The 26,238-nt window shown below is 40.1% G+C and overlaps 1 protein-coding gene and 1 pseudogene across 1 annotated transcript; both read left to right on the top strand.

Moving 5' to 3' along the window:
- Positions 1 to 26,238, top strand: part of LOC121135295 — a 40,881-nt pseudogene that overhangs the window by 3,961 nt on the left and 10,682 nt on the right.
- LOC101828958 (zinc finger protein 54-like) lies at positions 1,226 to 20,374 on the top strand. Its single transcript, XM_021223372.2, has 6 exons — positions 1,226 to 1,549; positions 3,120 to 3,210; positions 3,300 to 3,390; positions 11,953 to 12,044; positions 16,846 to 16,972; positions 18,584 to 20,374. Exons 4-6 carry the CDS (start codon positions 12,036 to 12,038, stop codon positions 20,260 to 20,262), a joined length of 1,815 nt encoding a protein of 604 aa, XP_021079031.2. The 5' UTR covers positions 1,226 to 1,549; positions 3,120 to 3,210; positions 3,300 to 3,390; positions 11,953 to 12,035; the 3' UTR covers positions 20,263 to 20,374.

The raw sequence follows: 26,238 nt of genomic DNA, 5'->3' as shown, positions 1-26,238 counted from the left end.
ACCACCCCTAGCAACCCACTAGGAAGTTTCTGCTTCCTGTTCCCTCAATCTTAAATTCTACTGGCCTAGAAATGTTGGTTCCAAACAGGGGAGCGTTCCTGCCAGGAGATGAAACAGACATTCCATTGACCTAGAAGCTCAGTCTCCCCCTGCTCACTTTTGACTTCTAATGCCCTTAGGCCAACAAGCTAAGAAAGGAGTAAACATTTTAGGAGGGGTGGACTGTTCCATGTTACCTGGGGAGAAATGTTTTCCTCTCTATTCTTTTTGCTTGTTAACTCACTGAGATTGACCAGGGCCATTTGTGAGACTGTGGGTTTGGAGCTGTGTGTTGGAGCCTGCTGGGCTCAGCAGAGGACTGCAGCTAAAGGCAGTGATTCTCCTCCTACAATCCATCCATAGACAGCATTTGAGAGGTTAAGGGTGGGCCCCTATGAGCCTTAGCCTTTCTCTTTCCCTTTCCTAGACTGACTGTGGTCTAGTGTGAGGTCAGTACCGTTGCTGTTGGTTACTGATCACAACAGCTGTGTGGAGTCTACAGAGTGGCATGTCTGAGGCCGTCCTCCTCCCTTCTTACTCCTTTCCTCCTGCTCTTCCTCTTCCTCAATGTTCCCTGGGCCATAGATGGGATGCTGTTTTTCTGCATGTGGGAAAGTAAGTCTCTGCCATCACAACTGCATTTTTAAAAACTTAATTTCTTTTTTTTTTATGTTTTATCTGAGATCTTAAGCACACGTCACAGAAGACAAACTTGTTCCTTGGTTAGTAAACCTCTATCCAGCAGTGAAAGCATTACACACAATATGAATTCAGCCCTGGGCTGTTAGCAATTTCTTTTCAAAATCCAAGCCCCTGAAATGTCTCTTCCCAAGTCACGATTGCAGTATTTGCTGGCGATTGGTCGCTGGCTTCTGAATTTAGCCTGTTATCGTTTGTTGTAAGTTGCAGCCCAGGAGTCTGGTAGTCAAGCAGGTTATGCTGCCTGTCTTTTCTCTGAAGGTTTCAGAACTCACTGTGGGGTCAGATCCCGGGGAGCAGCGTCCTCCCGGATGCAGCTCTGGTCTAGGCTGCAGCAAGCATGTGTGGAGTCTGTGCAGAGCGGGTCCAGGGCAGCCTGACAGCTGCAGCTGTGGGGAAGGTGGGGGAGACCGAGTGGGAGGGACCGTCCCCGATGGGGTGGGGACAGTCACCCGGAAACAGAAGTTGGGAGGAGGTAGCTCATTGGCTATGTGTAGAATGAGGACGGAGAATGGTATGGATTAGAGGAGTGACGTATACAGAAGCTGGGACTAAATTTGCGTGAACACTGGAAATTTGCACTGTGGAGCAAAGCTAGCAGTGACAAGTGTCCTTCCCTGTCGTTGCCCCGGGTCCCGCACGGTGGGGACCGCGCTGCAGACCCGGGTGCGGGGGACACGGCGGGCGCCGTGGGGACCTGGAGACTCCGGAGCCGCAGTGTCCGCGCGGGGCGGGCGGCCTGGGAAAGTCAGCGTCAGCGTCAGCAGCGCAGTGGCGGGAACCGCAGCCCGGCGGCCCTGGAACCTCCCAGGTCAGAGGAGCCGCGGGGCTGGGACCGGGGAGGGAGGGGACCGGGGTGCGAGCGGTTTCTCTGCTCTTTATCGGGAAGCCGGCTCCCAAATTCTGATGCGGGTGTATTCCCTTGGTGTGTTTTAGATCTATGGAATAAGCCTGGTTTCTTTTCAACTGATCCTCGGATTGCCAAAATATTCTTGTAATAATCTAATCGAATATAGATTTATCTTTTGAGATTTGCAATCACGATTCTGTTACTATGGTGGAAACGACAAAACTCTTGAAATTTGCAATCATCTATACTAACTTCCGTGTTACACACTTCCCTATTCAAGAGAGTGGCATTGAATCTGGGGACTTGGATTTCCTGTGGACTTTTATTTATTAATCATGAAAGGAACGCCTGCAAATTTCATTGAATCTGAAAGGTTTTCGTTTTTGTTTTTGTTTGTTTTGCTAGTTTCACAAGTATGGTTTTAAACACTAACCTTTAAAAGTAAACTTTTTATTCATCATAAATTTCTCATCTGAGACATAATGCCCTCTGCACTGTAAATACAGCATCCAGAAAAGTGTTTGTGCCAGGCCTGGTGGCCCAGGCCTTTAATCCCAACACTCAGAAGGCAGATGTAGGTTGAATTGCTTTGAGTTGGAGGCCAGCAAGGCCTACAAATTGAGTTCCAGGACAGCAGAGCTCCATAGTGAGTTTGTATCTCAAAAACAAAACAAAACAAAAAACAAGAAAATTAAAACAAGTAGAAAGAAAAATTAGATGAAGAAAAGCACAGTATGCTGTTTCATGGTGTCAGATCACAGTATTTTCACAGTTAGAAAAGTTGTTATAAACCAGGTGGTGATGTCACAAGCCTTTTTAATCCCCCCACTGGGGAGGCAGAGTCTGGTGAGTCTCAGAGTTCCTTGCCAGGCTGGTTTATGGAGTTTAAGGACAGCCAAAGAAAGAAAAAGAGAACAGAAATTCAAAGGTATTATAGCAGCTTCTTCTGCCACCTGGGACCATGATGACATCCTGCCCCTCCCTCCCCAGCTGCTTTCCAGGACCACATCTGGCTCTGTGATGCTACCACTACTGATGCCTGTGGCCCATTTCTCCACCGAAGGCCACATGGATGATGGCCCAGATATAGGTTTTTTTTGGGGGGGGGCTTCTTCGCAAACCACTCTGCTAGTGTGTGACTTTTTTCCGAATGAGTCTCGGCTTCTCACAGAGTGAAGTGAAATCCTTCTTCGTTTGTGTCCCTTTGGGAGGTGCCAGGCTTCGTAATTTTTGCTCCGTGATAAATTCATAACGTCACCAGCGTATGATATTCTCATCCCAATCATCCAGTCCCATTTCTGCCACTGAGTTTTCGCTGGGCTCTGATTGAAAGTGGGATCCAAGTTACCACAGCTAAGAAATGCTTTCTACTGGTTTGCAGTGTTCTCACACTGCAGGACAGCTGGGGAGTCGTTTGTCTAGTCCAATGCTTCGTTTTCTGTTTATCTCCCGTGCACGGTGCTGTGTTAGAGATTTGGGTGCTTTCTGAGAGATTTGGGTGCTTTCTGAAGAGTATTCATCTCGTGTGCAGGGTTCACCGATCTGCCAGACCTGCTCTCCTGTGGAGCTGAACGGAGAGGCCTGGTAGATGGAGAGGGAGGAGACGGCAGTTCAAGTCCCAGGTATGGTGGAGAGATTGGGGAAGGCATGGGGTTTGAGTGGATGTGGAAGGGGGACGTGAAACCAGCTTTGCCACATTCTGTTTCACTAGACATCACTCTGAGGACCGCCACAGAGAAAGGGCTCAGGATTACCCTAACGTAGGCGCGAGAGGTCTTTCTGCGGGAGAACGGATAATGGAGGCAAGTGCATTTTATTTGATGAAGCATGCTGTCCCGACTCCACTCACCTCACTGATCGTGTCTTCCTGTGATCACTAAATGATTTTCAGTTCTGTGATCTTAATATAAAATGATGAAAATTAATTTCTCTAGTTTCGCTCATTCTTTTCGGAGCTTTTGTATTCTAACCTGTTCTCTCCATTTTAGCGTTGGTGTTTCTATGCCTGGAAGTAATACCAACAGAATTCTGATAAGAATCAGGAAGTATATTTGCAGCCTGCTACACTCCATCTATACTGGCTTTATTGTTTGTTGGAATTTAGGACAAATATTTAGAATGCAATATGCTGACTAAGGAAAGTAGTGATTGTAGGCTCCCCTCCAGGATCCATGCCATTGCTAGCCCTGGAGAAACTGGCTAGCTTTCCAGGACCAGGCATGCTCTCCCTCTTCTTGAGAGGGTCTTGATCCAATTAGAAGCTGTTGAATACCACCAAGGTCTGTATGCCACTCTTTCACCCTTAAGGATGTCATGCAGTACAGACCATTGTTGAGGTTCATAGGTGTCATAGATGGGGGGTCACTGTTGGCTATTCCTTCCTTTGGAAGCTTGCATTTTGCCTTCTGCTACCATGAAGGCTAGGCAACAGGGAGGAGGCTTTAAGATCAGTTCCATTTTGAGTCTAGGATTTGTATCTGAAGTGTGTGACTTCTTCAACAACAGGGACTCAACTTCTACCTCTGGGTAGGCACCATGAGCAACAGTAATAGTGTATAATGATATGGGAGTCTCTTGGACAGCTGTGACCAACAACTTCAAAGCAGGCTTCTCATGCCTGGTGTTGGTGGTTTTATTTAGAAAGTCTACAACTCTTTTGAGGAACATCATCAGCCCAGAGAGGAACTTTCCATTTACTCTCTAACTGTATTTGCATGCACACACTTATAGGTATTATATGCATATTTGGTAGATGGATAATAGTATGATTCCTTAGGATTCAGTCATCCCTTTTCCATAACTCCCCATAATTCGTTCCTTCCCTACTTTGCATTTCCCACTTTAGATCACGCTTGCCCTGTTACTCCATTAATTCCCCACCACACAGTGCTCTATTTTTCACTTTTCTGGTTGCTGTAGTTACTCAACATTGTGTGCTTTCATCTCAAGATTTGAAGCTAGGAACTTCTTATGAGAGAGAACATGCAATGACCGTCTTTCTGGGTGTGGGTTTCCTCACTCAATATGAACTATCTATGTACCTGCGAAGTTCCTGATTTCAATTTTCTTTATAGTTGAATATTATTCCATAGTGTATGTGTACCGTACTTTCACTATCCATTTTGTCAGTTGAAGGACATTTAGGTTGTTTCCATTTTTAGCTATTGTGAATGAAGCAACAATGGATATGTATCTTAGTGAGCATCTGTGGGGTAGGACCTTGTCAAGTCCTTTGAGTGTATGCCAAGGTATGGAACAGCTGGGCCACGAGCTGAATTTATTTAACTTAAGGGTTTGTTTATTTAATTGAGGACTCTCAATTTTTACTTCCAGTGTGGCTAGTTGTTTTTTGTTTTTGTTCACAGTATTTTTACTTCCTATGGTCTTGTTTTTATGTTGTTGCTGGTTGGATTATTCATAGTATTCTTCTTCCTTCTCTTTGAGAATTAGTAATTTGCTGTCTTGTGGATGGATGATTTCTTCCAAGTTCTCCTATACCAGGGGTTCAGGCAGGAGGCTCGCAGCAGCCAGGTTAGGAGCTTGCTAAAAAGTTTTGATCTGAGGGCCAAAAGGAAATAAAACCAGCTCTCACATGCGTTCCTCTTATGGCTTTTTATTCTTCAAAAAATGTTCTTCCCAAAAGTTCTCTCTCTAAAGCTCCCTTTAAGAGTCCTCCTTAAAACTTCTCTCTAATAATTTCCCCTCTATAATCCTGTCTTAACGTTCTCCTTAAAAATTCTCCTAGAGTTCTTTCTAAAAATTCCCGAAAGTGCTTTCTACCCCACAAGGTCTGTACTTTTTATATACACAGGCATATTTAACAACTCTGACAGTAGAGCATGCACACCTCTTAGAGCCGGGAGTGGAGGTAGAGTCTAAGAAGAGCAGGCATCTCCCAACCTGGATGTGTCTTGCAAAACACCCTGGCAAGCTTACTTCTCAGGGAGTCGCCACTTGCAACTCCTGCTGTTAACTCACTAAAGGGGACTTCTCAGCCCTGTATCAAAGGGAAAACTAAGGCTATGTAGTTTGAGATCCAAAGGCTACAGCTCTTCCTGCTGACTCCCATGTAGGAAGGGATTTCCTTTCCCTGGGGCCTATTTGAGAATACAAAGCACCCAGTATATATTCTGCATACAGCTAAATCCATAGTAACACATATTCGGGAGCTGATGCCTAGAATATTAATTGCTACTTCGGTAATAAACAATAAAGGCTTGCAGAATCTCACCCTTTTTCAGTTTATTAAAGAAAAAAAAGGTGTGTAAATCTTTCCTTGGGCAGCGTAAACTGTGGATGAATAAAAGTCTGAAGATGACTTAAAGTAGAATAACTGATTAATACACTGCTTGGGTTATTTGGGATGAATCCCACTGTGGAAAAGGGGAGTGCTATGTCTTCACAAGGGTTCTACAGAGATGACGGTGACTGTTCAAAAGGCAGGTTTCCCCAAAGCTTTGCAAGTGGGGTTTCCTCCAATGGAGTGCATAATGATCTCTCTGGGTCAGCCTAGTGATTATGTCAGTTGAGATCTTACTGTATGATCCCTGTGGCTTTTAGCAATTCCCCCGTATTTCATTTAATAAATGTAGTATATGAAATTCTCTCTGTGCGATGGACATAGTACATCCTACTCATGAGGACTGGAATAAAAAATAAAAGTAAAAGGATTAGTGTTCATATAATTTCTAAATGGATAAAAAGGTTCCATGAGGAGTTATTATGAGCAAAAATTTTTAATGGAATTAGCAAGGTAATTAGCTGTGTCCTCTGCTGAAGAAAGTTGGAGCCTGGAATGGCTAATGGTATTGATCTGAGAATGTGAAGTACCCAAGTCTATGCTTGGCTGGAAACTATTCTAAACACCTCTCAAGTGAGCCTGTACCTGATCCCAAGGCACAGATCCATCTAAAATCAGTATGACGTGATGCTGTTAAGTCTAAAAGTTGTAGTTTTGAATTATCAAAAGAGAATGTTAGTTTAGGATGTTAGTTTTATCTATTAATCTTTGATTAATTGTATTAAGTTGATTAATCTGCATATTTATGAAGCATTGGTAGAGTTTACCTGAGTTGGTGGTGAGCATCTGTAGGACCAAGACTGTACTTGAAGTTTGCCTAATAAGTTAAACTTGTAATCAAAGCAATAATAAACCATTTTAGCAATGAGAGGGCAGAACCAACTGTCTCAAAATGTCCGCAGTAAAATTTTCACAACAGAACAATTGTCAGAGATACATAAGGAGGTTGTCTGATAGCATATACATTGCAGGATCATGGGCAGAATCTATACAATTAGCAGTAGACCAGTTTTAAAAGTCAGCTCAGCCCATGGACTATAGAGTTCTACACAGCAAAAGAAAAGGGGGAGGGGTAAGTGACATAGGGGTGTAGAAGTTGCTCTTGGTTGCTTCCTGCTGATAAGGGGTGAAGCTGAGAGGGAAACACATGCTGTTTTAGGTTCTGTGAGGCCTGCAGGCAGCTCTGGAGCAGTCTGCATCCTGAGAATGCTATAGGGCCCCCTGGAGTGAGAGCTGGAGATTGGAGCTCAGGGCTGCAGCAAGGCTGTGGTCAGAGGAAGAGCAATCGGGAACACTTCAAATGATTACAAATCTGGTGCAATAAGTACATATTAATAGAAGAGCATGAAACTAAGGAATTTTAGAGATGAAACTTTTTCATAGGTACACACTTGCAATTTCTGAGTGTACAGTAGCTGAAGAGAGAAAGGCAGTCCAGGCCAGGGAGAGAGGGAGAGTTTCTCCACCCTCCCAAAAAATTGGCAGGTCAGAAAACAAGCTGTAGACAAGTAATACTTATCTGAGTTTACTTTGACCTGTGATGAAGTAGGAGGATCCAAATTGATCCTTTGAAGCTTTTAAGAGTCTTTCTTTTTTTTTTTTTGTTTTTTTGTTTTTTTGTTTTTTTGAGACAGGGTTTCTCTGTAGCTTTGGAGGCTGTCCTGGAACTTACTTTGTAGATCAGGCTGGCCTCGAACTCACAGAGATCCGCTTGCCTCTGCTTCCCGAGTGCTGGGATTAAAGGCGTGCGCCACCAACGCCCCGCTCTAAGAGTCTTTCTTAAGAGGCAAAAAATGTTACGTATATCAGGTTATTATTATTTGTGGTCTGCATTGAAATTTATGTGGAAGAGGCAAGGAGGCTCATTTTGAGTCATGATAGAAGCTTTGAAACCTAAAACTAATTATGGTTAAAAGGAGTAATATTTCCTGTTCTGTTTAGAAGGGTATATATATATATATATATATATATAATATGTATATGCATGTATATATATGTATATATATAAATTAAAGATGTCTCCATCAAAATCAGAAGAATTTTAAGTTTTACATTTAAAAAATATTCAAAGGGAATATAAAATACTATGCTTGTGGCTAAACAGTATATCTAGCCATAACTTTATGAAGATAATGATTATAGATACTAAATTTAGGTTTTGAGATTATTTTTAGAAAGGAGTAACTTGGAGAATTGAACCTGTCCTTTTAATAAATAAAGGAAGGCAATTGACTCTAATTAAAATAGAGCTCTTGTAGAAATTACAACAAGGCTTAGTTTTGCTTATGATGAGAAGTTTGAACATCTTAAATGGCAAGGAGCTAAGTAAAGGAATTATATCAATAACAGTATGTTTGTAAATATAGTTTTGAATATATAAGAGAATATATTCAAAGATTAATTGAATATATTTGAATGTTTATAAGATTAGTCAATAATTTGTATTTTAAATATCTTATAGATTAAGTAAATTTTAATCAATAAGTTGTATAGTTTACAATTAAGGTAAATTAATTTTTAACAGTTTATTTCTCTTTAAGGTAATTATTTTATTATATATATATCACATACATTGTGTATTATGTAAGTATACATTATATATTTATACGTTGAATAAAATTATAACAATTAAAGAAATTATCCAAATAGTGGTTTAGATAATTAATCATTTGGCTGTACTTATTAAGTATCTTTAAGAGTTTATTATTTAAGTAATGTTATTGTTAACAGTTTATAAATTACCATATAATCCTGGAATTTTATATTTTATCTCTGTTAAATTTAGCCTAAAAATAATAATGAAGTTATCTTAATATAGAAATAAAAGCTTTTAAACAAATACAATGTATAAGGAGATTCTTAATCAGAAATAAGGAGTTTCTTAAGCAGAAATATGTAAGATTTTTAACCAGAAATGAGGAGATTCTTAATAAAAATACAATATATAAGCAAATTGATAATTATGAATCCTTTATAATGTATTTTATAACGTATCATGGACAATCAGGTGATTAAAATGCCTAAAACAACTGCTTTATGGGTAAAGGAGGAAAAGTGTATTTTAAATTGTTATGGAGATTCTAGGATAACAGAGAGGACATAGAAATTTCCTCGGATATTTAATAGGAAGGCAAATAGGCCGCTAAAGAAATAGGTCCTTAGTGTTAGGATGAGAGGTTTTTTTAAGGGTTAAGTGGAATCTGTACAGTTCAGACTTTAGACAAAAGCAAGCAGCAGCAGTAAGACTTTTAGGAGCTCACTGGTAGCCCAGAACAGAAGGAAGGGCTGAGGGGAATGGGGCTGAGGGCATGGGGCCAAGGGGATGGGGCCAAGGGGATGGGGCAAGGCATGGGAGAGTGCAGATAATTAGAAGCAGAGAGCAGTGTGATCAGTTTAGACATCTTCAAGTCAACCAAGAAATCCTGTAGAATTTTTGCAAATTCTGAAGACAGCATGCTGTCTCCGTGATTTGGTCTCCCGTGGGCTAACCTGAAGTTCCTGTATGTGGCCATGTATTTTTGTCAAGAAACCAGGAGCCGGGCAGCTTCATCCCTTAGATTTAGAGTAGCGATGGGAAGAAAAATTTTAAGCATCATTTGAGGGTTTTTTTTTTTAATTTAAATTAGGACCAAACTTGTTTTACGTGTCAATCCCAGTGCCCATTCCCTCCCCTCCTCCCCTGGCCCCCATCAACCCTCTATCCCATCCCCGTTCTGCTCCCCAAGGAGGGTGAGGCCTTCCATCTGGCATCTTCAAAGTCTGTCATATCATTTGGAGCAGGACCTAGGCCCTCCACCATGTATATTGGCTGAGTATCCGTCTATGTGGAATGGGCTCCCAACGACCATTCGTATACTGGGGATAAATACTGATTCACTGCCAGAGGCCCCATAGATTGCCCAGGCCTCCTAACTGACAACCACATTCAAGGGGTCTGGTAGGTCCTGTGCTGTTTTCCCAGCTATCCATTTGAGTTTTTAAAGCAGCTGGAATAGTCTGTTTAAGCACAGCCTAACACTATTAGCTTGTTAGTGAAAAACTTGCTCTGTTATTTAAGTAAGGAGCAGCAAGAGCTCTGAGGCTTCAAGGCTAAAGGTATTTTGGAGGTTTGAGGCAGAATTTAGTTTTTTAGCTCCTGTGAGAAAAGAAAGCTTTTCAGAACATGCAGGAATCCTAGATAGGAGAGCCTGGCAAACATTATTGACCTTTGTTTTTTTTTTTTCCGAGATACACTTTCTCTGTTTTCTTGGAGGCTGTTGAGCCCAGGCTGGTCTCGAACTCACAGATATCCACCTGCCTCTGCCTCTGGAGTGCTGGGACTAAGGGCATTCACCACCACCACCTGGCTGACCTTTGTTTATGTTAGACATAACAAGGAATGCCAACTAGGATCATAGTGTATTGTTGTTTTTGTTGTTGTTTGTTTTGTTTTTCTTTTGTCTCTTTAAGAGAGAATGCAGAGACTTCAGCATTTGATTTAGTCGTATCATTTCTTGAGCCAATTCTCTGAACAATTGTGGATTTTGTTTGACATCTAGGAAGAAGGAAAATTATATAAAGAGAGCACTTAAAGAGGGCTTAGGGGAAGGAGCTCTTTATCCTAAACAAAGCAATTAAGTCCTTAGAGCCAGTAGCGGTTTCACCAGTGAGGGCTGTCTGAGAAGCAGCTGATTACCAAGTGTCTCTGCAAAGCTTCCTTCCTTCTGGGGAGGTACCTCTGGCAGGGAGGGGCTGAGGAATCTTTCTTTTACTCACCATCAATGAAGCTCTAGGTGTCTGGATTCTGCAGTTACCTTCTCAGCTGAGACCCTGCTGTAGCCAACAGATTAGGGACTGTCTCCCAGGGAAACATCCTCTCCCAGAACAGTTCCCCAAATCACCTTTTTGATTCCCTGCTTTTTAGGCGCCAAAATATCACGGGTTCAGGCAGATGCTTACCGCAGGTGCACGAGGATTAAAAGGTCTGAGGGCCAGTGAATCAGTTCATATACAAATCATTCTTCTCATGGATCTTTATTCTTCAAGAATTGTGCTTCTCCTCAAAAGTTCTCTCTCTAAAAGGTCTTTTAAAGGTTCTCTTATGATCTAAAAGTTCCTTCTAAAAATTCTGTCACTCGAGGTCCTTCTTTAAAATTCTCCAAAAGTTCCTTCTAAAAATGATCTAAAAGTCCTTTCTTCTAAAACTTCTCCAAAAAAAATTCCTTCTAAAAATTGTCAAAAAATGCCTTCAATCCCACAAGGCTTCTAGTTTTCATATCCAGGGGCATACTTAACAACTGTCTGACAACAGGCATGCATAATCTCTTAGAGCCAGGAAGGCAGATGGAGAGCAGGCATCTCCCCACTTGGACATGACTTGCAAAATGTCCTGGCAAACTTAAATCTCAGAGGGTATGTGACTTGCAACTCATATTGTTAACTGGCTAACTGATTAAATGGGGCTTCTCCATGCCGTATCCAAGGGAAAACGTAAGGCCATATAGTGTGAGATCAGGAGGCTCCAGCTCTTACTGCTGCTGAGCTGGTGAGAAGGAATTTCCTTTCCTGGGGCCTATTCGAGAATACAGAGCAACCAGGACATAGTCTACCTACAGCCAAATTCATAGTAGCGCATATTCTGGAGTTGATGCCTGGAATGTTAATTGCTGCTTTGGTAATGAATGAACAAAGGCTCACAGCACTCCTGCATTTATCTCTTCTTCACATGAAACTTATTATTTCCCCGTTCTCATGGAAGATTCCTCTGACTCTCCTGTGCAAGTGTTGCCTCTATTATCTGCAGTGCTGCTTTAGTGAAATCAATGTGTTAACTCGAGACTTACTTGAAATGCCTTGTTTTGCCATCAGTTTTAAGAGAGTCGTGTTCTTTGTGCTACAAGATGCTTGATGGTGATTTTTCTCTTCAAGCTTCAAATGTCTTTCCGTGCTCTCCTGTCTTTGGGATCTTTGACCAGACACCTGGTAGAATTCTGTTGCTTGGGTCTTTTTGTGTGGATTGACCTTGTTCTATAGCAGCTTTCAGTATTAATTTTAACTCTTCCTTTTTGACTCCTTGATTTGAAAGGGGAGCAAGCCATCAGTCCATTGTTCCTGAAAGAGAAACCCATAGAAGACGGACAGTGGGAACTGGCTGATTCTCCAGGAAACATGTCACAGGTCAGTGGTCCTTCCCACTCTCAAAAAATATGTTGAAAGTCTTTAATTTTCTGTTTAAATTTTATTATGAAAAATATTGCCAGCAGACAAACAAAAACCCTACACTCCAATTAAGCAGATCCAAAAGCTATACAACTCAGCCTACTTTTATACAGGGCACAGGAGCTCTGGAGCCTCACATGGATTTCATATTTCACAATCAAATATAGTTTTATTTACTTAACCACCAAAACTTGAAAGACCTGTGACAGAATTAGAGCTAGAAAAGCACTTAGCCTTATATCCTTTTACATAACTGATATTCATTACCTGCATTCAGTCCCTGATGATTTAACATTCCTGTTCTCTTTTCTCCGTTTCTGCTGCGCCCACACCACATATACATTGTTTCTATGCATATATGATTGGGTAGATTCTGCATATGAGAAAAAAACGTGGTGTGTTCTTTCTAAAAGTGTTGGACCACACTTAGTATTACCCTTTTTGGGTGTGTCCATTTTCCCGTAGATTTTTATTTTAGTTTGATTCCAGTACTTTCCTTTGGTGATTAAAGCAGCAGTATACATGGTATATAAATTTCTCTGCAGTGGGCTGTGTTGTTCTCTGTGTATATGGCCAGGAGTGAAAGAGCTGGGCTATATGTTAGTTGTCTCTTCAATTTTTTCAGTAGTCTCCAAGCTGATACCCACAATGGCTGTGTTAATTTGCACCCTCCCCTCCATCAACAGAGAATTAGGCTTCCTTTCTCTCCATGTCCACTCGAGCATTTGTTGCCAGGTTACATACGGATAGCCTTTCAGCCTGGGCTGATGCAGTATTTCCAAGTACTTTTAATTTGTGTACTTATGATGGCATTTTTGGGATCCTGAAGACTTTTTTGAATGTGTATTGGGCGTCTGTGTTTCTCTCTTTACAAAGTGTCTATTCAGTTCAGTTGCTTGTTTGTTGATTGTCAGCTTTATTTTCCTGGTATTTAATTCCTGTCATTCTCAGTAAATTCTAGGTATGAGCATCAAAGCATCACTGGTACAGATTCTCTCCCACTGTGTGTGTGTGTGTGTGTGTGTGTGTGTGTGTGTGTGTGTGTGTGTGTGTGTGTGTGTGCTCTGCTGATCATTCTCATTGGTAAACAGAAGCTCTTTCTTTTCATGTAGTCCTGTCTGTTGATACTTGGATCAGTTCCTGTATTGTTGGTGTTGTATAAGTTCTTGCCCATCCCAATGCCCTCATGGTATTCCCTGGGTTTTCAAGGTTTCTGTATTTCTGGTTTTAAGTAAGGCTTTTGATCTCTTTTGAATGGATTTTTCCATAGGTGAAAAATAAAAATCTAATTTCATCCTCCTGCTAGATGCAGTTTGGCCATCGCCATTTGTTGAAGAGGCCATATTTTTGTAATGTATCTTTTTGTCTCCTTTCTCAAATATTAAGTAGTCATAGATTTATCATTTTCTTTCTGGGTCCTCTCTCATCCGCCTTTCTCCTTTTATGATGATAATAGCCTGTGTTTATGACTACAGATTTACAATAGCATCCCAAAAATCCACTTAGTATCACTTTTCTTATTTTTCTCCTTCCCAGATTATCCCTCCCACCTCCAGAGCAACTGTTTCACATGGATTTATGACCTGAAATTTAGAATGTTTCCACTTTGACACATGAACAAGAAATATATTGATGCGTAATTGCTTTAGAGAATGGACTACATCCTTATGTACTGTTGTGTAAGGGTCCATGTGCCATGTGGGCTCTATTTGTAGGATCTGTCCCATTTCCTTGAATCATGGTTATAAAAATGCTCATTGAAACATATGAACGAGTTGGAACAACATCTTAGAAATGTGTGGAATCAGTTGGGCAACACCTTTATTCCCAGCACTCAGGCAGAGGTAGGCAGATCTCTGTGAGTTCAAGGTCAGCCTGGTCTACAAAGCAAGTTCCAGAAGAGCCAAGGATGCTACATAAAGAAACCCTGTTTCAAAACAAACAAACAAACAAACAAACAAACAAAAAACCTAAAGGAATAAAAGAAATGTATGGAATTAAAAGAGACCTATATCTTGATTCTTAATACTAAATAATACTTGATTCCTAAATCTAATGATTTTAGCACACTATAGAGGGCAGACATGGCTGTCACATGTGGCATTATGTGGAATGCATCAGGAGTCATGACTTGGGGTATTGACTGATTGATGTGCAGAAGCCATCACATTTGATGCAGAAAGAATGTTCCTCATGATTGCCTTGCTCTAGTCAGTTTCTATGAGAGTCATGTCTCTTCTCCCCCACGCTGAAGCTGCAGTGTTTTAAAGTGGAGATTTGGGAAATGGACTCTTACCTCAGGTTTGCCTTTCTATCCCTGACTCATGGCAGGGGCAGAATATGTCACCACTTTGTATTTTCATTGAAAAACTAGGAGAATCATAAACCCTGTAACCTAAAATCTGCTAGACAATACAGCATAAGTACAGAAAAAGAACACATTGATGACTACAAATTTAGACACAATTGATGGGGAAGTCCTGTGTATATGTCAATAAAGCACTGTTGGCCAATAGGGAAGCAAGATAGGTGGGACTAGGAGTTGAGGAGGACTCTGGGAAAGAGAGACACGGCAGAGACAATGTAGCCCGCCAGAGAAGTAAGATGTCTGACCTTTCTCCAGTAAGAGAAATACTTAGATTAACAATTATGGGTTAGCCAGTAAGAAACAGGCAAATGGCCAACAGCTTCATAATTAATATAGCCTCCTGTGTGTTATTTGGGGACTGCAACTGGGGCAGAGCCCAAGCAGCTGGCGGAGAAAAACCAAAGCAGCTGGCAGAGGAAAACTACACACAATAGCTCACATTTTCTCCTTAGCCATCATTCTGTGTTTTATTACATTTGCAAAGCACTGAAAGTATCTATAACTCACAGGATTTAATATATTTGTTTACTCACAGGAAATCTATGTCATTATGTTAATCCCAGTGGCAAAAATAAGACCACTACCACAGTTTGAGTGAATTTGAAGAATGTTTGATTTTTTTTATTGGGGTACACCCAGAAGCTGTCGGATCTCCTTGTAAATTAGATTAAAGGGAGCAGCCCCAAAATATCTTTTTAAAAGTCATGTGTTCACCATGTAATTAGGGAGGGGAAAGAGAGAGTAAGGCTATTCTCTAAAACAAATCAAGGTCATGGGTTGGGGAAGGTCAGGTTCCAGGAAACACAGAGCAACTTACCTGTCACAGTAAATAGATATTTAATGTTAAAAATACAGCGTAATGGCTCCTGCCTTCAAAATGGAGTCAGACAGGTTCTACAACTTCCAAATGGATCTACAGTTACTACACTGGCATGTACATGCTTAACTATAACTTAAGCATTATTTGATGTGGTTTTTTTACTTCCTTCAATTTTTATTTCTCTTTGTGTGAAGTGAAATGTTCTTCAAAACTTCTAAAATTGTCCATGTTGGCTTATGTATATGTTTAGGAAAATTTTAGATTGTATCAAATGTGGCTAATGTGGATTTTTTTTCTGCTTCATAGTGGCCCAAATATTTTTATAAAACTAATTCCTTAGACTACTTGATCTAATATGTTAATGCTAAATGAACAGTGTGCAGTGCTGTTACTATCCTTCTTACTGTGGAGGGAAAAAAGCAAAACTCTTATTAGTCTATAAAATCAGTCTTATATTATGCCTTCCGTACCTATCCCTTTGCTATTTAATGGTGTGGCATTGGACCTAGAGTTTAAACATCCCAACTGAGCCTGTTAGAATAGTCATGTCCCCAACTAAGAATCTAAGCGATAGTGGAGAGGCTACCTCTAATGCTCTTCCCCTATAATGAGATTGACGACTACCATAAATGCTATCCTAGAGCCTTAATCCAGTAGCTGGTGGAAGCAGAAGCCGAGTCCCACAGCTAAGCACTGAGCCGAACTCCTGGAATCCAGTTGTAGAGAGGGTGGAGTGATGAGCAAAGGGGTCAAGACCAGGCTGAAACCCACAGAAACAGCTGACCTCAGGCTGAAACCCACAGAAACAGCTGACCTGAACAAGTGGGAGCTCATAGAATCGAGACTGACAGCTGGGGAATCAGCATAAGACTGAACCAGACCCCCTAACCGGGTATCAGTTAAGAGGCCTGGGCAGTCTATGGGGCCTCTGGTAGTGGAACAGTATTTATCCCTAGTGTATACAAATGGTCTTTTGGAGCCCATTCCCCATAGAAGGATACTCTTGAAGCCTAGACACATGGGGGAGGGCCTAGGCCCTGCCCCAAATGATGTGACAGACTTTGATGATCCCCCATGAAGGCCTCATCCTCTCTGGGGAGCAGAAAAGGTTTGGGATGAGGGGTCAGTTGGAGGCATGGGAGGATGGGAGAGAGAGGTTTATCTTAAAAGGAAAATAAAAATAGAGTCATGTAAGGCCCAAGTATACCCAGGATTAATTGAGTGTCAGTATTTTAGCATGATTTTCTGGTAGAACATTTAAAATCACATTTCCTCATTATGAATTTTCCTTCTGAAACATCTCTGTTGTGATCCTGTGTAACGTAAACACACCATTTATAACAGATAGATAGCCATGTCCAGATCATAAATGTCTTTTGTTTCATGTATACTGTTTGTAAGACTATTGTGTCAAAATGTTTTCACAGAGTTAAAAAATCCATTATAGAATGAGATTGTATTTGAAATCAGCTTTTTGAGTAATTGCATTCGTTCATCTGCATCCTGTCTCATTATATTCAGGAAAGCACTCTTCCTGGAATCATGAGATCAAACTGTACCTTCTGTTTCAGGATCTATTGACATTCGGGGATGTAGCTGTGGACTTCCCACAGGAGGAGTGGGAATGCCTGGACTCTGCTCAGAGGGCTTTGTACATTGATGTGATGTTGGAGAATTATAGCAACCTGGTTTCTGTGGGTGAGAGCATTTTGCATCTAGAATTCCTAACTAATCTTTTGTATGTAGTGGCATTAGATGTTGTAAACTCTCTGTTAAGCTGTCCTTGAAAGTACAGGAAACTGGGAAATTTTGGTAGTAGAAAAGAACTTTTTCATAGTATTTATTTTTTTCTTTTCACTTTCCATTTTCAAGGTGTCATGTACCATTCGTTTAGATTCCAAAATACATTCGGGAACTCTGCATAAAATGTTTCCACCAATTTCTTAAAGTCCCATATCCATCATTGTATTTTACATTGTTTTAATTGTGGAAAAAACTTCAGGATATGCAAATTGATACTTCTCCCTAACTATGCTGAGGATTCTGACCGAAAATAGCAATAAGGAATCATTCCTGTATTCTTCTACTTTGTGTTCTCTTCATGTAATGAGCAGAGTAGTGTGTTAAATGTCTGTATCTGCAAATTTTAGCATGGGTCATGGGCTACCTCACAGAGCACATGGGTTATTGTATGCAAGGTAACCTGGTCACCTGTCTGGAGAGAAGAAGATTGTCCTGGAATGTGGAGATGAATGAGTAAACCACAACTGGGGCAGTCTAGTGAATAAGCACAACAACAGTGATGGCTTCCAGTGAAAGAGAAAGGAAGAGCTGAAAATGTTTTTATGATATTCAATTCCACTTGAAAGGGTCATTTAACTTACTGTAGTGTCCTGGCCCCAGGACACATCCCATCCATTGTAACTGTTAGAAGACATTGTGTCTACTGCATCTACATTATGGTGACTTCATTCTAATACAAAATGCAATTTTATTTAACTATGCTGACATCAGACTAGAATAATTTTTACAAATTATAAGCCTAATGTGAGTCCAAGAAATAGGATTGTTTTGTAATTGTCTTCCTTGTATGAATATCTTCATATCATATCTTTTATTCTCTTGCCAGTGGAGAACATACAGACACCCTTTTGGAAAATAATCTCAGGAATCAGTGTACAGAGTAAACTTGAGAATAACCCTATGAGGATAGTTAGGAAACACAGTGGTATGTGGATCTTAGAGAGTAGAGGCTAAAATAGCAATAGCTGCCCAGGACATCCATGCTCCAAACCATCTAGAACCTCTGGTGTCTGGTAGAATACTGTGTTTGAATCCATTATGATTCAAGAATCTAATGCCTTTTTCAGAAAAAAAATTAAATGAACCCTTTGATGCTTTTAATAGGCCTTAATTTCTGGTAGAATTGAGCCATAGGTATGAATACTGTGAACCTGGGACTGGAATACACTCTTCTTCATCAATTTCAAAGAAAACGTACTTTAAAATATAGACATGTATTTTGAATATAATCAGTCACTGAGCTGTATCCCAAAGATAATTACTTACTCTTAATTTTTTTCATGTCTTTCCAAGTGAGACATTTTCAATAAAGAAGTAATATCTATTATAACTCACTGACCTTTGAAGGCTGTCATGCTGTGTTTGTGAGAATCCATCCAATTACAGTGAACTAATTTAAATAGTTCCAGGTTCACTTATCTTAAAAGAGAACTTAGGGAGATAGTTGTTAATCAAATGTTCAACCTTGGAACAAGCCCTATTAATATGACTTGTACTCATTTTCAGAGAACTATTGCAAGTGTGATCCTGTCCATCACCATGTGAAGACTGAAAAGGAGTCTTGTCAGTGTGATGAGCTTGACAAAGTGCTTCATGACCCCTCCACATGTGCACTTCATAGAACAAGTGAAACTACAGAAAACTCTAATAACTACACATGCAGTAGTCACAGGGATGCCTCTGTTGACTCATCAAACCCAGACAGACATGAAAGCATGCACACCGGAGAAGAACCTTGCCAATCTAAAGACTGTGAGAAATCTTTAAATCTGTGTTCCAATATTACTCAAGATCAGACAGTCTATGCTGATAAGAAAAAGAACAGGCAAGAAGAATATGATGACTATTTCGCCTCTGTATACAGTCTTTTGAAACAACCAATCTGCATTGGAGAAACACCACACCAATGTGGAAAATGTGGGAAATGCTTCAGTACTGCCTCAAGCCTCACTGTACATGAGAGAATTCATACTGGAAAAAAACCCTACAAGTGCAAATTTTGTGACAAATCCTTTAACCAGTGTGCAAATCTAAAAACACATCAAAGACTTCATACTGGGGAGAAACCTTACAAGTGCAAAGAATGTGGAAAGTCATTTCCTCAGTTGTCAGCACTTAAAAGCCATCATAAAATGCACACAGGAGAGAAGCCTTACAAATGCAAGGAATGTGACAAGTCCTTTGCCCACTCTTCCAGTTTCAGGAGACATCAGAATATCCATGCTGCTGAGCAACATTACACTTGTCAAGAATGTGGCAAGGTCTTCCATCAGCTTTCACACTTTAAAAGCCATTACAGACTGCACACTGGAGAGAAGCCTTACAAGTGCAGTGAGTGTGACAGAGCCTTTACCCACTACTCATCATTTAGAAGACATCAGAAAACTCATTCTCTAGAGAAATTTAATGAATGCAAAGAATGTGGTAAGTCTTTCCTTGAATTATCACATCTTAAACGACATTACAGAATCCATACTGGTGAAAAGCCTTACAGATGTGAGGTATGTGACAAATCCTTTACTGTGAACTCAACTCTTAGAACACATCAGAAAATCCATACCGGGGAGAAACCTTACAAATGTAAGGAATGTGACAAATCCTTTATCAAGTACTCACATCTTACAAGACATCAGAGCGTTCACACTGGAGAGAAACCTTACAGATGTAAGGAATGTGATAAGTGTTTTACTGAGTTCTCAACACTTAGAGAACATCAGAAAATTCATACTGGAGAGAAACCCTACAAATGTGGAGAATGTGACAAATCCTTTATCCAGCGTTCAAATCTTAGAATACACCAGAGAGTTCATACTGGAGAGAGACCGTACATGTGTAAGGAATGTGGCAAATCTTTTACTAAGTGTTCAACTCTTCAAGCACATCAGAAAATTCATACTGGAGAGAAACCTTATAAATGTACTGAATGTAACAAATCCTTTACCCAGGATTCACATCTTAGAACACATCAGAGAGTCCATACTGGAGAGAGGCCTTACAGTTGTAAGGAATGTGGCAAATCTTTTACTAGGAGCTCATATGTTAAAGCCCACCTGAAAATTCATACTGGAGAGAAACCATATAAATGCAAAGACTGTGACTTTTCCTTTATCCAGATGTCAAATCTTAGAAGACATCAAAAAATTCATACTGGGGAGAAACAAAACGTTGTAAATAATGTAACATAGCATTTTCCAGTATTCTCTCATAAAGGTAAGAAACTTGTGGAGGTCTTTCTGAAGGTATAAATTTTTAAAAATATCCTCGAGTTTATGCTAAAATAAAATTCTGCAAATATAACTCGAGAAAAGCTTTTCAATTCTTTCAATGCGTATGCATGTTTTGCCTGCAGGTATGTATGTGTGCTACATGTGTGCCTGGTGCAGGTGGATCACAGAAGTTCCCTCACATTTTGTGTCCTGCCCTGCATGTGTTGGGATTTGAACACTGGTCCCCTGGAAGAGCAAATATTACTCTTACCGAATAAGCAATCTCTCCAGCCCCTAGTAAAAAAAAAAATGTAGTAAAAACATTTATCTTTTTCAACACTCAAAAATGCATAGTAATGCCATGTGTTGTGGCCATTCATTTATTCCCATCAGTCAGGAAGCAGAGGCAAGAAGATCTCTGTGACTCTGAAGACCTCATCATCTTAAGTCCCAAGATAGCCAGGACTTTGTAAACTCTTTGTCAAAAACAAAAACCAAATCCTAATAACTAGTAACATAAAAAAATGACAAAACCATTAGTTTTCCTTTGAATTGTGATATCCACCACAAAATTCATACTTCTGAGAAACCATATAAAGGTACAGTAGCTACTCCCCATGTCCATCTAAATCAGACGTCCCCAAATGCATTGAATGTGACATCTCCTTTACATAGTGCTGAAATTGCAGAGATAAAGGAAATTCATCATGAAAGAAAGCACTGATAAATTCTTCTATGCACCTTCAAATTCTTCATACGGCAGTCAAATTATACAAATTGCAAGAACATAAATAACTTTGGAGATAGGCTGTGAATGTGACATAGTTGAAATGCTGACACACAACTCAGAAGTTCTCAAAGGCCGTGGATGCGGGGACACACACCTTTAAACCCAGCTCTCTAGATGCAGAGGGAAATGTGTCCCTGTGGGTTCTAGGCCAGCGTTGTCTACATTGCAGATTTCCAAGTCAGTCATAGCTATACAGAGAAACCTTATCTTGAAAAACCAAAACAATAAAAAGAAAAGGCCCTGAGGGCATGCAGGATTTCATTTTGAAGTACTTAACAAAACTTGGGAAGAATTTACCTGAAACTATAATAAAATGATACAGCTTCTATTGATGGCCAGTATACCTTCACTAAGGTAAAAGACTTGTAGGACCCACCCTCAGCCAAGACGAAATAGTAATTGCCCAGTCTTGTTGCTTGTTCTTAGTATCTTTTGAACAGTTGTGAGTCTCTCTACCTATTGCAAGAGAAGACTTCTTTCACCAACGTTGAGAGTAATAAAAAATGATCATTTTAAATGTGAATATTGAGATGGCAGATTAGCTCTCATGATCATTATTAAGACATCAATAGGTTCTTCCCTACAATCTTTAGTTCTCAAGCCATGTTTCGTTGTTTTTCCATGGTATGAACTGCTATCCGTGGTTTAGATTTGAAATCCATTCAAGAGAGTTTGTTCATGTCCATAAACAGTAGTACCTGTTTTGACCCAGTACACACGTCTTAGCTAGCAGGTTGGTGTTATAAGATGCATGTCCCAGGGGTAAGTAAGACCATTCACATCATATCTCCGAGAACGGCCCGCACAGGACCTTACAGTAGTGCTACAAACACTGGTCAGCAGGGAGAGTTGCCTGGTATGTTCAATATTGCTCTTTACCCTACAACCATGGTATTTTGTGTCTTCAGCTATATGAAGTACTTATGGTGGTCAAGCAAGAACACTGGCAATGACCTGTTTTGTTTAGGCTGGCAATGGGGCCACTCTGACCATTAATTAAGTCCTAGGCAGATAACCAGTACCAGATAAGAGCTTCATTAAATAGCCCTGGTCTGGGAACAGCATTAATTATGCATGTGGTAAACTTCTGTTCAAAGTTTTAAAAATAATGTTTACTATTAATTTGTAACATAGATGGGTTTCATAAGGCGTATTCACAAATCTTTACTTTTGGTTTGCACCCCCCCCCACTTCATCCAATCTCCCTGCTCCATCCCCAGTTAAACAGTCAGTGTACATTATCCAGTGCTCCATTCTTTTATACCACACATGTTCTACTATACTCTCTTGTTATATTTTTACTTGGGTTGTAAAATTTTACTTGGGTTCCCATGTAGCTTCTTCATAGACATCTGAGTTGATCTTTCAGCTGCCCCCTCTCTACTACATATTAAATGATTCCACCCCCAGGTTTCCCCTCTCTAATTTCAAATCACCTATATGCTACTATCTATCCTCTCTTCCTCTGTCTCACCAGTAATCAACTATTTCTACATTCCTGGCTTCCACAAGTACTCTTACTTGAACGCACAAAACAAAAATTGCACCTTAGAGACACATACATGAGAAAACATGTGATATTTAACTTTTGGGGCCTAGGTATGTGAATTCATCATAATTTCCAGGCACCTACATGTACACATAGCTTTCACACTTTCACTTTTATTTATACCTGAAGAGTGAATGTGAGTGTCACTTTTCCATTTACCCAATGGTTCAGTTCATTGGCACTAATGGGATTCCATTCCTAGATGCTGTCAAAGAGCATCTGTGATCATGATGGGAAGTGCTCATTGGTAACGGGGCAAGTCCTTAGAGTTGGTGCCCAGGAGTGGGTATTGTGTATCAGTTTCCTCTGAGAGTAAATCCTTCCATCTTGGAGGACTCACTTTAAAACACAGGGTATGAAAAGAGAGATAAAGGAATGAGAAGCTGTAAGGCAGTGGTTCTCAAGCCTCCTGACGTTGCAACCATTTAATGTGTTCCTCATGTTGTGGTGATTCCCATCCATAAAATTATTTTGTTACTTTATAGCAGTAATTTTACTACTGTGATGAATTGCAGATATCTCATGCAAGATACCTGTTATAAGATCCCCAAAGGGATCATGACACAAGGGTTGAGAGACACTGCTTTAAGGGGAGGTGATACATTTAGTCCTGCAGAGAAGCTCTTAAAACTCAGAAATAGCTTAATTGCTTCGTGATGTTGTGGGAACTGGCGAAACTCATTAGTGTGCTCCTACCTCAAGCATATATAATCGGTAAGGTCTGCTGACACTATTAGACATGCTGAACTGCACAAAAGATACTCAGACCAGCCTTTGGTAGACACCAATCTAGCTGCATGGACAGACAAGACAAGACAAGCTACCTGGAGGATGTGTTATTTGGCTTAAAAACACTTCCCACCTCCCTTGAGCTGCCTGCAAGCTGTGCAGTGATCCCCAGGTTTCCAGTTTCATTAGCCATCACCTTCACAGAGTGATGCAGCTGGCATTGAGTCCCTTGTGCTTCTATGAGTAACCCATCACCCACACTCTGTCCTCATTCATTCACATCAGTGATCATGTTTTCATACCATTGTTTTATCATTTTCATTCATATCACTGTAATACATTATGGAAATGATAAAAATTAATACCTCTTGGCTTATTTATAGTTCTCTGAATTTTGGGCCTTTGGTATTCTAGCTTTTTTTCTACCTTTTAGTGGTTTTGTCGCCATTCCTGAAAATAATGCCAGCAAAGTTTTGATAAGAATCAGGAAGTATATTTACAGTCTGCTACACTCCATCTATACTGGCTCCTGTTGTCTGTTGGAAATTCGGATAGATATTGAGAATGCAGTAAGGACTTATGCTGACTTAGGAAGCAGTGACTGTAGGCTCTCTTCCAGGATCCATACCTTTGCTAGCCCTGGGGAAACTGACTAGCTTTCCAATACCAGGAATGTTCTCCATCTTGCTGAGAGGGTCTTCATCCAGTTAGAAGCTGTTGGTCACTGTTACGGTATGTGTGCCACTCTTGCATCCTTAGGGCTGCCATGCAGTACAGATCACTGTTGTGGTTCACAGGTGTCATATCTAAGTAGGACAGTTGTTTGACTCCCTCCTTGGAAGCTTACATGTTGCCCTCTGGTGCCATGAAACGTCCTCAGGAAGGAGGCTTTAAGATCAGTTTCACCCCAAATCCTTTGGTATTTGTGTCTGAGGTGTGTGGCTTCTTAAGCACTAGGAACCCAACTCCTGCCTCTTCTGGGAGGCAATTGTGGGCAACCACAATATCCTGTAATGTTTGGAAGTCTCTGACAACTGTAACCAAAAAGTTCAAAACTGGCTCCCTATACCTGGTGTAGGTTGTTTTGGTGGAAATTCTGTGTCTCTGGTGAGGAGCACCATCAGTGCAGTAGGCAAATTGTCATTAAATGTATATGCTTTCAGAGACTTTGAGGTATCATGGACTTTTTTTGTTGTTGTTGAATGGATAGTAGTCAAGGAATACATGGATTCCTTATGAAGTTTCCAGATAGTCATACTGTGATTTTATCCTCTGTCTTCTGCGTTTGTATCTGTCTCATCAGCATGTTTAAATCCTCAACAATGTTTTTCTCTTTTCCCCTTCAGATTGTTTGTTCCCTGTTACTCTTGTTTCTATTACTCCCCCGCATCTCACAGCGCTGTCTTGTTAACTTTTCTGGTGACTGCAGTCACTCCAGGTTGTATACTCACATCTAAAGATTTCCAGCTAGGAACTTCCTATGAGAGAGATCATGCAATGTCTGTATTTCTGAGTCTGAGTTAACTCACTCAATACTATATTTTCCAAGTCCATCTATTTACCAGCCAATTTCATCATTTCATTTTCTTTACAGCTGAATATTATCCCATAGTGTATGTGTGCTACACATTCATTCTGTAGTGTATATGGACCACACTTTCACTGTCCACTTGTCAGTTAAAGGACATTAGGTTTCTTCCATTTGGTAGCTATTGTGAGTAGAGCAGGGATGGACAAGGGTGAGCAAGTATCTGATGAGTAGAAAGCCGAGTCCTTTGAGCCTATGACAAGGGATGGAACAGCTGGAACAGGTATTGAATTTATTTAACTTCTCTATTTTGACTTTCAGTGTGTCTATTTTTTGTTGTTGTTGTTCATGGAATTTTTATTTCTTCTTGTTGTTTTTATGTTGTTGTTGATTGGATTATTACTAGTATTCTTTCTTTTTGAGAAATAGTGATTTTCCATCTTGCTCATGGATGATTTCTTCCCAGTTCTCCTGTATTTGTCTTTTCTTCACATGAAATTTGTTATTTCCCATGTTCTCATGGAAGATTCCTCTGACTCTCCTGTGTATGTTTTGCCTCTAATTTACTATTTACAGTGCTTTTTTAGTGAAATCAACTGTGCTCATTGGTGACTTTCTTAAAATGGTTTTATATGTCCATCAGTTTTAAGAGAGCAGTTTTCTTTGTGCAGCAAGATGCTTGATGATTTTTCTCTTCAAGCTTCAAATGTCTTTCCATGCTCTCCTGTCTTTGGGATGATTGACCAGACACTTGGTCATATTCTTTTTCTTGGGTCTTTTCTTGTGGTTTGACATTTTTTCTTTAACAGCTTTCAGTTTTAATTTTTGCATTTCTTTTTTTGACCCCTTGATTTGAAAGGAAAGCAAGCCATCTGTTCATTTTACAGAAAGAGAAATTCAAAGAAGGCAAAGAGTAAGAAATGGCTAATTCTCCAGTAAACCTGTTGCAGGTCAGTGGTCCATTCCATTCTTTATCTAAAATGCTTTGAATCATTGAGAACCTTTAATTTTCTGCTTCTGATAAATTTTGAAATTTTATTATGAACAATTCTGCAAACAGAGTAGCAACAAAAATCACACACTGAAATTAAGCAGACCCAAAGACTATACAACTCAATGTACTTTTATTTAGTTAGATTCATCACAGGGCACAGAAGCTCTGGAGCCTCACATGGATTTCATATTTCACAACTGAATATATTTTGATTTACGTACCCACTACTTAAACTCCCCCAAATCTTTGGTAAAATTAGAACTAGAAAAGCACTTAGTTTTTCCATAACTGGTGTTCATTACGTGCATCTGGTCTCTGATATTTTAACCTTCCTGTTCTCTTTTCTGCAAGTTATACTGTACCCA

This window comes from Mesocricetus auratus, unplaced genomic scaffold (assembly GCF_017639785.1).
Source record: "Mesocricetus auratus isolate SY011 unplaced genomic scaffold, BCM_Maur_2.0 Super-Scaffold_100037, whole genome shotgun sequence".
Taxonomy (NCBI): domain Eukaryota; kingdom Metazoa; phylum Chordata; class Mammalia; order Rodentia; family Cricetidae; genus Mesocricetus; species Mesocricetus auratus.
Note: the sequence above shows the minus strand (reverse complement) of the source record. Positions and strands in the feature narration are given on the sequence as shown.